The sequence below is a fragment of the Asterias rubens genome, chromosome 3 (genome assembly GCF_902459465.1).
Source record: "Asterias rubens chromosome 3, eAstRub1.3, whole genome shotgun sequence".
NCBI lineage: Eukaryota > Metazoa > Echinodermata > Asteroidea > Forcipulatida > Asteriidae > Asterias > Asterias rubens.
The window spans coordinates 21369774-21381343 of NC_047064.1; the positions used below are offsets into that span (position 1 = coordinate 21369774).

At 39.5% G+C, this 11570-nt stretch overlaps 1 protein-coding gene across 1 annotated transcript; it reads left to right on the forward strand.

Moving 5' to 3' along the window:
- The first annotated feature begins 1340 nt into the window (after positions 1-1340).
- On the forward strand, positions 1341-11570 carry LOC117288505 (heat shock cognate 71 kDa protein). The gene is made up of 10 exons (XM_033769388.1): positions 1341-1477; positions 2894-3106; positions 4854-5059; positions 5358-5510; positions 6510-6787; positions 7647-7924; positions 8767-9005; positions 10232-10394; positions 10832-11064; positions 11270-11570. The coding sequence occupies exons 2-10, from the start codon at positions 2902-2904 to the stop codon at positions 11468-11470; spliced, it is 1956 nt and encodes a 651-aa protein (XP_033625279.1). The 5' UTR covers positions 1341-1477; positions 2894-2901; the 3' UTR covers positions 11471-11570.

An 11570-nucleotide genomic window follows, 5' to 3' on the forward strand; every position in this document is an offset into this window, starting at 1 on the left:
GTACGCCGGACAGTTTTGCATATGCAATCGTGTCCGCCCGGACGCTGCTGCATAATGCAATTGCGTCCGCCCGGACACATTTGCATATGCAGTTGTGTCCGCCCCGTGCAAAACCGTCATTGCAGTAAATTAAACGCCCCGGGTCAACGGAACACGATCGCGATTTTTTTTACAAGCTAAATGCATGTCATGTATGAATGACATGGATATTCGCTGCAATAATAATTATATGTGAATATTCATGCTGCATATACGTAGGTTCAGTACATGCACGCTCGCGCTTACGCGCGCGCGCACACACATGTAAATGTACAGTCATGTACATGTCCGCCGGACGTTTTTGCATAGCCCCCGGACACGATTGCATATGCAAAAGTGTCCGGAGCGGACAGTATTGCATGGCGGACACAATTGCATCTGACACCAGGCAAATTTGTCCATCCACATCCTTTACACATAGGCTCCATACCCAACCCAAGAATCACAATTCACTGTAAACTCACATTTATATTTGTCCAGATTTATTTATTTATTTTATTGCCGACTAGCTCTCTTGGGCCGGGTGTTCACTAAAAGCAACCCACTAAATATTTCTAAAATCACTTTAATACCACTTGAGCTAGTACTAGGCTAATTCATGACATCATCATTTCATGCCACTGGTGTTTCATAAAGTCCTATTCATATTTATCAGAGGATCTCGAGGAGGGATGTACTTTTTTTCGAAGACTTTTTTTTCTTCTTTTCTTCCGGGGGGGGGGGGGGGCAAATTAAACCATGGGTGGGGATAAGAAAACCTTGGGATACAATTGGGCACAACCCATCAAAATTCATAATACACCTTGTATGAATGTTTGTGGTGTTCACATGATGGACGGCCGAGTAGTAGCAGAGCACGTGTTGCCTTTCATCATGTGGGTTTTTACCGACGGGTTCCAGAACTCTCTTTTTTTGCACACCAAAGTCCCTTTGCTCGATGATGACGTCATTAGATTGGTGTGGGCTTCACACTCGCGCGCGGCATGCGTAGAGTTTGGGGATGCGGATGCGTCCATGCTAGGCTGCATGTAGACTTGTGGACAAGTCGTTAAATCGGCCCCACGTGCTGAGATAGTGCTCCCCCGACAACACTGCTCTCGCGCGAACTCACTGCTCTCGCGCGAACTGATGGCTCCCCGATTTTGACTCCTGAGGAGTCAAAATCGGGGAGCCATCAGTTCGCGCGAGAGCAGTGAGTTCGCGCGAGAGCAGTGTTGTCGGGGGAGCACTATCTCAGCACGTGGGGCCGATTTAACGACTTGTCCACAAGTCTAGGCTGCATGGGGATGTGTCGTACGCGTAGCTAGCTGCTGCATGCCTTGCATGTGGAATTAACGTTAGTAAACGCATGTAAACGGGTTCATCATCATCATCGCTCGTTACGGGCTCGATACTCCGGGACTTCCTCCTCATTTTTCTTGAAACCTGGACTAAATTGGTACGTTTCTTATTAAAAATGGGAATTCATTCTTTGTTTAAAGATATTAATTAGGGAAATATATTTCCTGTAGTTTGTTTTTAGTTCCCCGTCCTGCATGCTGCACGCCTGCTGTTAAAAAATGTTATTTCTTATGATGTGTAGTTTCCCTTTCTCGGGTCATGTGTTGCGTGGTCATAATTATATGCCTCGCCTCATGTTTCGTCTCCGAACTCGGTCATCAGAGATTGAGAATTCGAATGGCATGCCGCATTCCTTGCTCTTATCGCTTTATGCATGTGAGGCGTGATCAAGGATGATGTGATGTGTGTATTCACAGCATACATAGAGCAATAAATATCTGCCCTTTCTCTTTGGTGTTTCAACCTATGGAGCTAGCCCAAAAAGGTGGTTTAATAATATTCATAGCCCTTTTCATTTGTCCTCCACCACGAGTACTCTCGCCTCGTGGCTTTGACTTTGGGTTTTGTCCTTTTTTGGTCAAACAGTGCAGTGGGCCTAGCCGGCGGGGGGGGGGGGGGGGGGGGGTGGTGATAGTAGTTCTAAATGTCATTGTATTCAATTAATATTATTTCTAATTAAGCTTGGAAAAGTTTCCGTATGGCGCCACCACTTTTTCGTTCGAAATAAAATAATATAGTATCTAATTTACCTGATTGATATATCCCTTTTTGTAAAAATGAGTGAAAAAGTGGTGGCGCCATACGGAAAGTTATCCTTATGCTTATTTATCAACAGAGCGCATATCAACATCATCATGGAGCAATTAAGTACCATGGACTATAAATATTTATTTAATAATAAATAAGAAGGATAACTTTCTGTATGGCGCCACCACTTATTCACACATTTTTTACAAAAAGGGATATCTCATTGAGGTAAATTAGATACTATACTATTTCATGTCGAATGAAAAAGTGGTGGCGCCATACGGAAACTTTTCCAATAAGAATGATAACTTTCCGTATATATTATTAATATGGCGCCACCATCACTTTTTTTCACCCATTTTTACAAAAAGGGATATCTCATTATTTAGGTAGGTTAGATTAAGAATGATACTGTTTTATTTCATATCAAATGAAAAGTGGTGGCGCCATACTGAAACTTTTCAGATAAGATAAACAGTTTGTTATTTGCATACAACATTTGTCACTGATCTGCTGATTGATTATGTTCATCACATTCACTTCATTGTTGAGGTACTGGGAGTGTCTGTCAGGATAACTTTCCGTATGGCGCCACCACCTTTTCACTCATTTTTACAAAAAGGGATATCTCATTGAGGTAAATTAGATACTATATTATTTCATATCGAATGAAAGAGTGGTGGCGCCATACGGAAACTTTTCCGTCTGTCAGCATTCAAAATTACCATAATATTAATATTGAAAGGTTTAAAAATTTCGTTTGTAGAACTCAACATGGCCACCGCTCCAGCTGTCGGTATTGACCTTGGCACAACATACTCCTGTGTAGGTGTCTTCCAACATGGAAAAGTAGAAATCATTGCCAACGACCAGGGCAACAGAACAACACCAAGCTATGTAGCCTTCACAGACACAGAACGTCTCATCGGGGATGCCGCTAAAAATCAGGTCGCAATGAACCCCAGCAACACAGTCTTTGGTGAGTTAGTCATGAAACAAAGGATGCGTCAAAGTGAACTTAGTCCCTCTACATCGCATGCCTGAGGAAACCTGTGTGAACCCAAAACACATGGGTTAACCATTAATCCTACTTCTCCAAGATAAGTGTTCTGGGTTCTTTTACGTGCACTACCAACCAAAGTACACACGTTCTATAGCTTAAAGGAACATTACAGAATTGGTTTTGCTAGCAAAACAGTTGCTGGCAGTGTAAGCACTTTATGTAATTCACCATATACATAAACTGACAAACCTGTAGAAGTTTGAGATTGATCGACCATCTGGGTCACGAGAGAATAGTGAAAAACCGATTTCAAATTTTGCATTGCACCGACGCCCAAACAAAAATGAATAAAACGCTTACTGAGCGATGAACTCCAAACGCGAAATTAGATTATTTATTTCTCATCAAATATGAAATTCTAGACAGAAATATTTCAAGGGATGTTTTCTGCTATCATCATCATCAGATCGTGTAAGATTTATGTAAATCTGTGATCTTCCCGATTTTTTTTCTTACCAATTCTGTAACGTTCCTTTAATGTCACCATGGAGGAAGGGTGTCACATAGTGCCGATTTCACAAAGCAATAAAATTCATCGCATGACAAATTTTCGGTATCACCATAGTGATTTGTATTCTGACATCACATTTTACTTAGCAACTACGATTGATTTGCAGTTACGATCAATCTTAGATCTTTGTGAAATTGGACTTGAAACCACACTCTGCTGATCAGAAACACTAGAGTTTAAGTCCAGTGCTCTAAACCGCTCGGCCATGACACACCTACATGTTTGACATTTAACTATTGTTCAGAATTATAAACAAAAATCGTTAGTTATACTTTACCTTGAAAGGCAGTGGACACTATTGGTAATTGTCAAAGACTAGCCTTCACAGTTGATGTATCTCAACATATGCATTAAATAACAAACCTGTGAAAATTTGAGCTCAATCGGTCATCAAAGTTGCGAGATAATAATGAAAGAAGAAAACACCCTTGTCACACAAAGTTGTGTGCGTTTAGATGGTTGATTTCGAGACCTCAAGTTCTAAACTTGAGGTCTCGAAATCAAATTCGTGGAAAATTACTTCTTTCTCCAAAACTATGGCACTTCAGAGGGAGCTGTTTCTCACAATGTTTTATACCACCAACCTCTCCCCATTACTTGTCACCAAGAAAGGTTTTATGCTAATAATTATTTTGAGTAATTACCAATAGTGTCCACTGCCTTTAAAGGCACATTTCTGAAAATTGCCCTTGGACGTATTCAATCGTCTCGGTCAAAATCAATGTGCCTACAGAAAAATTACTTTCATTTTCATTTTTCCAACCAGTCTATGATTGATCGGTTTGGTGAACTTGAAAGCAAACAATTTAAGCAGAGACTAGTTGTCGATCATTTTGTGAATTCTTTTCTAAGATGAGCTTATATCCTTTTGAGTTGTCTCAAAGGGTGTTGCTTAGAAATTGGTGGTGACTTTGTAGACTTGAAATGATTGGAACTGTGGATGGGGTTTGATGGTTTGTAGATGGTTGATATGAGGGACTCATTGGGTTTGGTGTTTAATAGGTATGGAAAGAGCACAACTATTGTTAAGAATTTTAAAACTTTCCATATTTTGGGCCAATGTGCAATTATGCAGCTTGAAATATACAAGTTTACAGATTTAAAAACATTCTGAGTTTTAAATGCCCTATGTCTTCCTGTTTTCATTTGCAGATGCTAAGCGTCTGATTGGCCGTAAGTTCTCCGAGTCTGTGGTGAAAGCAGACATGAAGCACTGGCCGTTTAACGTCATCGAGGAAGGAGGTAAGCCCAAGATTCAAGTCGACTACAAAGGAGAGAGCAAGACATTCTTCCCCGAGGAGATCAGCTCTATGGTACTCATTAAGATGAAGCAGACAGCTGAAGCATTTCTTGGAAAGGTTTGTCTTTTCGTGAAGCCCTATGATCATTCTAGAGAATGCTAAGTTGGTTGACACCTGGCCCAATATCGGGAAGGTGTGTTGCAGAAAACTTGTTCTAGTGATAATTTTCAAAAGACTTGGCATATGAGCTGCTGTGTGGATTGGTCTTGGGATACAAAGCCTTTTTTTTTACAGACCAGCTAGGTCAAATGTCGCGAAAAGGACTGGCTTGCGGGGCATTTGTGTCTGTTTTTGATCTGTTTTCAACAATCTGTTTGTTTCGTTCACATCATTGAGTTTTTAAATCTTTCTCTAGACTGTCACAAATGCCGTCGTGACCGTGCCAGCCTACTTCAATGACTCTCAACGCCAAGCTACAAAAGACGCAGGAACCATCTCGGGAATGACGGTTCTACGTATCATTAATGAGCCAACTGCAGCGGCCATCGCTTATGGTCTAGATAAGAAGGTAAGTGGTTTCACTCTATTGTTCTTCTTATTAAATTTATTTCAAACTTTTTGATTTTCTTAGAAGAGGTTAAGGGGAAGGTATACTTCTTGTAATGACTCCAAAAATGAATGCCCATAAAAACTTGGTAAGAAGCACTGCAACTTTTGATCATGTTTATCATTTTAAGAAACGATTCCGTTCTAAGGAATTTGGTTTTAGAAAAAGGGATTCAAAAAATTTCAATATGAAAAACTTTTCATGCAAGAAACATTTCTCAGTATTCACCTTACGGATTGTTCTTCCTGCATGGACATAATTGCTCCAGATTTCGTTGATATCTTAAAAACGCTCCCACATGAAATTTTCACAAGCTATTTTTGTTGCATATCTACTTTTATATAGAATGAAATTAATCCAACGGTTCAAAAACACCAAAGGTATCTTTTACCTTGAAAGGCACATTTCTGAAAATTGTCCTTGAACGTAAATCCAATCGTCTTGGTCAAAATCAATGTGCCTACAGGAAAAATTCTTTCTTTTTCATTTTCAAACCAGTTTCTTATCGACTGGTTTGGTGAACATGAAAGCAAACAATCAGACAATCTTCAGCAACATAAGCAGAGGCTAGTTGTCAATCTTTTTGGGAAGTCTTTTCTAAGATGAGCTAATGTCATTGCGAGTTGTCTCAAGTAGGCCTAGTGGTGACTAGTGCGACTTGAGTCAAAGCCACAATTAGTAGGGCAACTAGTCGAGTCATGAATTTCAGTAGTCGCCAAATTGTCATTGTCTGCTCTGATAGATTGTTGCAAGAAAGTTGTTTTTACTGCAATGGCGTACTTCATTTCACCTTGCGATCTACAATTGTTTTATTTGTCACTAGTCCCCCGATCATAGTCTCAAGGGCGTTGCTAAGAAAGTAGGGGATGAGTTTGTAGACTTGCAATTATTGGTACTGTAGATGGGGTTTGACGGTTTGTAGATGGTTGACACAAGGAACTTTTTTATTTGGTGTTATAGGTCGGGAAAGAGCGCAATGTTCTCATCTTTGATTTAGGTGGCGGTACCTTCGATGTGTCCATCTTGGTCATCGAGGACGGCATCTTTGAAGTCAAATCAACGGCCGGAGACACCCATCTCGGAGGGGAGGATTTCGACAACAGACTGGTCAACCACTTTATTGAGCAGTTCAAGCGTAAACACAAGAAAGACATCTCAGCCAACAAGAGATCTTTAAGACGTCTTAGGACGGCGTGTGAACGAGCAAAGAGGACTCTATCATCAAGCACACAGGCAAAGTAAGTTTGGAACTTCAAAATAAGTCTGGATCGCAAGCCCTAGGCAAGTGATTTCAGAGCTGGGACAGTAAACTCCAGACTGGAAAAGCCTGATGGTCTTGTGTTACCAATTGAACATATGTTACATCATATATGTTACATCACATAATTATATCTTTGTGTGAAATAATAATAATAATAATAATAATGATATCGAAGTCTTATCTAGCGTACGTATCTACCAAACAAGGTACTCAAGGCGCAGAGTATGTACAAACTTTCAGGAGGATAGGTTATTGCAGTGATGAACTCTGAGACCAAATTATTTAGCACCTTATAAGGGTTTCACAAGGTGCTATGGCGCATACAGCAGCCACAGCCAGGAACTCCGGGGCGAACCCCTGCTCTTTCGGATAAGCACACTGGGTGCTTTTACATGCGTTACACAACACATGGGACCAATGGCTTTACGTCCCATACGAAGGACAAAGAAATGGTTAAGTGTCTTGCTCAAGGACACGACTGGGGATTCGAACCCACACTATGCTGATCAGAAACACCAGAGTTTGAATTCGGTGCTCTTAACCGCTCGGCCATGACACTTCCACTGTTGACTACGAGTCTCATGAATATTTCCAAATCTTCTTGAGTATCAATGTATACATGTACCTACAAAGAAGACAAATATTATTGAAGTCTTAACAATTTGGTGAGGAGTGACATAAGAGTGGGTGATTGTGATTGCCTGTGGGGATTTAGGGTGTGGCAGTAATAGTTTGAAATATCTGATAACAAAAATTAATGTTATTTTTTTAAAATATTTTTTCAGTGTTGAGATAACAAACGAAAATTTAAGTTATTTTTTATAAATGTTTTTCAGTGTTGAGATCGACTCGCTCTTTGAGGGAATTGACTTCTACACGTCAATCACCCGTGCTCGCTTTGAAGAGTTGAACAACGAGTTGTTTCGCGACACCATGGGCCCCGTCGCTAAGGCTCTGTCGGACGCTAAGATGGAGAAGAAAACGATTGACGAGGTGGTGCTCGTTGGCGGCTCTACCCGCATCCCTAAGATCCAGAAGTTGCTGCAAGATTTCTTTGATGGGAAAGAGTTGAATAAGAGTATCAACCCTGACGAGGCTGTGGCGTATGGAGCAGGTAAGATCGCATGTCAATCAAGTAGACTGGTTCTCTCTCTTTGTACTGAATTAACAGGATAGAGACAGGGCACCAGTTTGAAAGATTGTTCTTTTTAACGAATGACCTGAGCTTTGTTTCACAAAGCACTAAGATGCATCTTAAGATGACTCGTCAGTATTACCATAGTAATTTGTATTGTTTGTAGAATTGCAGTTTGTAGTTCTTCATTACTTCTGACAAAGTTTTAAAAAGCATTTGCAATATTCTGTTTTGTACTATTTTGTATTATAATTGTACTGTATTTGTTTACCTACTGTTTCAAATCTGGTGTTTGTCAATACTGTGTATTCTTGTGGTGCATTTTATTTTGCTTAATTTTCCCTCAGCTTTTTCTTGGCTTGCTGCAGAATTTTGATAGAGTATATTTTTAATGAATTATATACATGATTAATATAATTAACCAGTGTGCATTGTTATGACCATAATCCTAATGTCATATACATGGAGTCAGGTTGGCTCAGTGGTTTCTTTCCCTTCTTTTCACCTGAACAGACCCCAGTTTGAATCTCACCTCAGATGAGAGCCTTTCATGTGGATTGGGTTTTCAGTCCTAGCTTTGTGTGGGTTCCCCCCCCCTCCCCCCACTTCTAAAACTGACCATTTTTTCATTGTTTCCTGTTCATCATGTTATTGGTGCTCGTACTGTTGTGTAATAAACAGTAATAAATAAACCAATACCATTGTTTCCTCTCAAACCTGTTCAGGCTAAAATTTAACATTTCTTTGTTGTGTAACTTTGTACTTTTAAGGTTGTGTAATGAAATGAGCAAATAAACCAATACCATTATATCTCTTAACAGCTGTTCAGGCGGCCATTTTGTCCGGGGACAAATCAGAAGAAGTACAGGACCTGTTGCTCCTGGACGTTGCTCCTCTGTCCCTAGGTATCGAGACCGCCGGTGGTGTCATGACTTCACAGATCAAGAGAAATAGCACCATCCCTACTAAGAACTCCAAGGTCTTTACCACGTACTCTGACAATCAATCGAGCGTACTCATCCAGGTGTTTGAGGGAGAACGCCCTCTTACCAAAGACAATGTAAGTTTTTCGGTTTTGTAAAATTTTTATTTTATAATTTCTCTGGGAAAAAATGGTTGTTAAAAAATTACTCCATTCATGTAGTAACTTTAATATGTATTTGTGTTTTTTATAAAATATGTCTTTGTTTATTATTACTTATTACCCAAAAATCTCTAGCATCTTATGTAGCTTTAAGTATATATTTATCATAAAAATTGTTATGCTTTTGAAAATGCATCTTCTTGTCAAATCTTATGTCTTATATCGTTGTTGTTGTTGTTTTTTTAAATTTGCCTTTAGAATGTCATTTAAGATGTTCATTCATGCTTTTATTTGTTTGCATTTGATTGTCTTTTTTATGAACCTTGTTTATTATTAAATGGAATTTAAAATTGTATATTGCAAGTTCAAAATTGTATTTTAGTTGAATATATCTTAGATGTCAAATTCTGAGCAGTTGGGTTGGGGTAGTGTTTTTGTCCCCTCGCCTTCCACCTCTGGGACCCCTGGTTCGAATCCAACCCAGGGCACTTTTTAATTTGGTTTTCCCTGGAATAATTCTCTTATGTTTTCCTACCACATCAAGAACTGAAACTTCCTTCCTTGTCGTCTCTCCATGAAGTTCTTGGCGAGTACAGTGAATAAGTTTTGCTTCTCTGAGAATCCTTGGCTTCACAACCAGAATTAAGAAATTAAATTAAATGATTTTGTTTTGATTTTCTAAACTCTCCATTGGGTTCTAGGCTAGTACAGTGATTAAAGGAAGACGTTGCCTTGGATCGGTCGAGTTGGTCTTTGAAAAGCGTTTGTAAGCGTTTTTTTTATAAAATGCATATGGGTAGAAAGATGTATTAAAAGTAGAGTACAATGATCCACCCAAACACGCCTCGAAATTACACGGTTTTCCTTTTACCTCGTCGACGAACACGGTCGGGCATTTATGGGAGTAAAATTTGTGACTCCCATAAATGGCCGATTGTCTTAGTTCGCAAAGTAAATAGAAAACAATGAAATTTCGAGGCAAATTTGTGTGGATCATTGTATTCTACTTTTAAAACATCTTTCCAACCATATGCATGTTATAACAAACGGCTATAAACGCTTTTTATAGACCAACTCGTCCGATCCAAGGCAACGTGTTCCTTTAAGTTTGTTTTCTTAGGGTCCTTGGCTTCACACCAACGATTATTACATGAAATGATTTTGTTTTAGATTTGTAAATGATTTAATTTCCCGACCCTCAGAATCTTCTGGGCAAGTTTGAGCTGTCCGGAATTCCTCCAGCGCCGAGAGGTATCCCACAGATTGAGGTGACCTTTGACATTGATGCTAATGGTATCCTCAATGTAGCAGCAACAGACAAGAGCACAGGCAAAGAGAACAAGATCACCATTACAAATGACAAAGGTGAGTCCGTGACCTTGAGGTCATGTCCAGGTCAAAATGAGGTCAAAGGGTCAGTCCAAGCATTTTACACGTTACTGTAAACACTTCTGTGAAGTACAGATGTAAGAATAGTAATGAATGAACAAGAGGTCTTTATCACTCAAGAATTACTATTGAAGTTGGGATGAACCAAGGAAACACAAACAGCACGATTTATTTTGTTTGGTAAGAAAGACTTATTAAAAAAAAATTAATACATAGTTTCAAAACATAAACAAATTTTGGAATTTTAGGTGCAAAAATAAAAAATAAAGCAGGCAATGGAAGACTTAAAAAAGTAAATGAATTGTCAGTGGTACACTGGGTATTTCAAGTACTGTTATAAATCTGTAAACCATTGTACCAAATTTCAGTCCAACCAATCAAACCACAATTTTGAATTCTGTATTTGCCTCCAGGTCGTCTCTCCAAGGAAGAAATTGAGAAGATGGTCGCAGACGCTGAGAAGTTCAAGGCAGAGGATGATTCTCAACTTGACCGCATCACCGCTAAGAATGGTCTGGAGTCCTACGCCTACAACATGAAGTCCACAGTAGAAGACGATAAACTGAAGGATAAGATCAGTGAGGAAGATAAGCAAACCATCTTAGATAAATGTAAGGAGGTCTTGGACTGGCTAGATCATAACCAGGTAGGTACCTTCATGGATTGGTTTCTCTAATTGACCAGTTAGAATTCAAATGTTAAGTGTAGGAGTAATCAAATACTATTTGATATAAGTTCAAAGTATTTTGGGTTTCACTTACAAGGATGACATATCTACAAACTTATATAACTATAGATAAAAACAAAAAAATTGTCTTTCCAAAAGCTAAAAATGTTTGATCTCTTCTCAGACCGCAGAAAAAGATGAGTTTGAGGATCGTCAAAAGGAACTTGAGAAAGTCTGCAATCCCATCATCACCAAATTGTACCAAACTACTGGTGGTGCCCCAGGGGGTATGCCAGGGGGTATGCCAGGCGGTATGCCAGGGGGTGGTGAAGCTCCTGATGCTGGTGGAAACAGCGGTGGTCCTACCATTGAGGAAGTGGACTAAAGTCTTGTCAGCGCTTTTTGTAGATTGTCCTTCCTTATAATTTTTGGACACCATCCCCTCACACACAATCTCTGTAAGAGGAAGTTTGTATACACTTTCA

Coding starts and splice junctions, on each gene's coding strand:
- LOC117288505 (XM_033769388.1), top strand. CDS start 2,902: ATGGCCACCGCTCCAGCTGTCGGTATTGACCTTGGCACAACATACTCC. Junction 9,006..10,231: donor GCCCTCTTACCAAAGACAAT/GTAAGTTTTTCG, acceptor CCCGACCCTCAG/AATCTTCTGGGCAAGTTTGA. Junction 10,395..10,831: donor CACCATTACAAATGACAAAG/GTGAGTCCGTGA, acceptor ATTTGCCTCCAG/GTCGTCTCTCCAAGGAAGAA.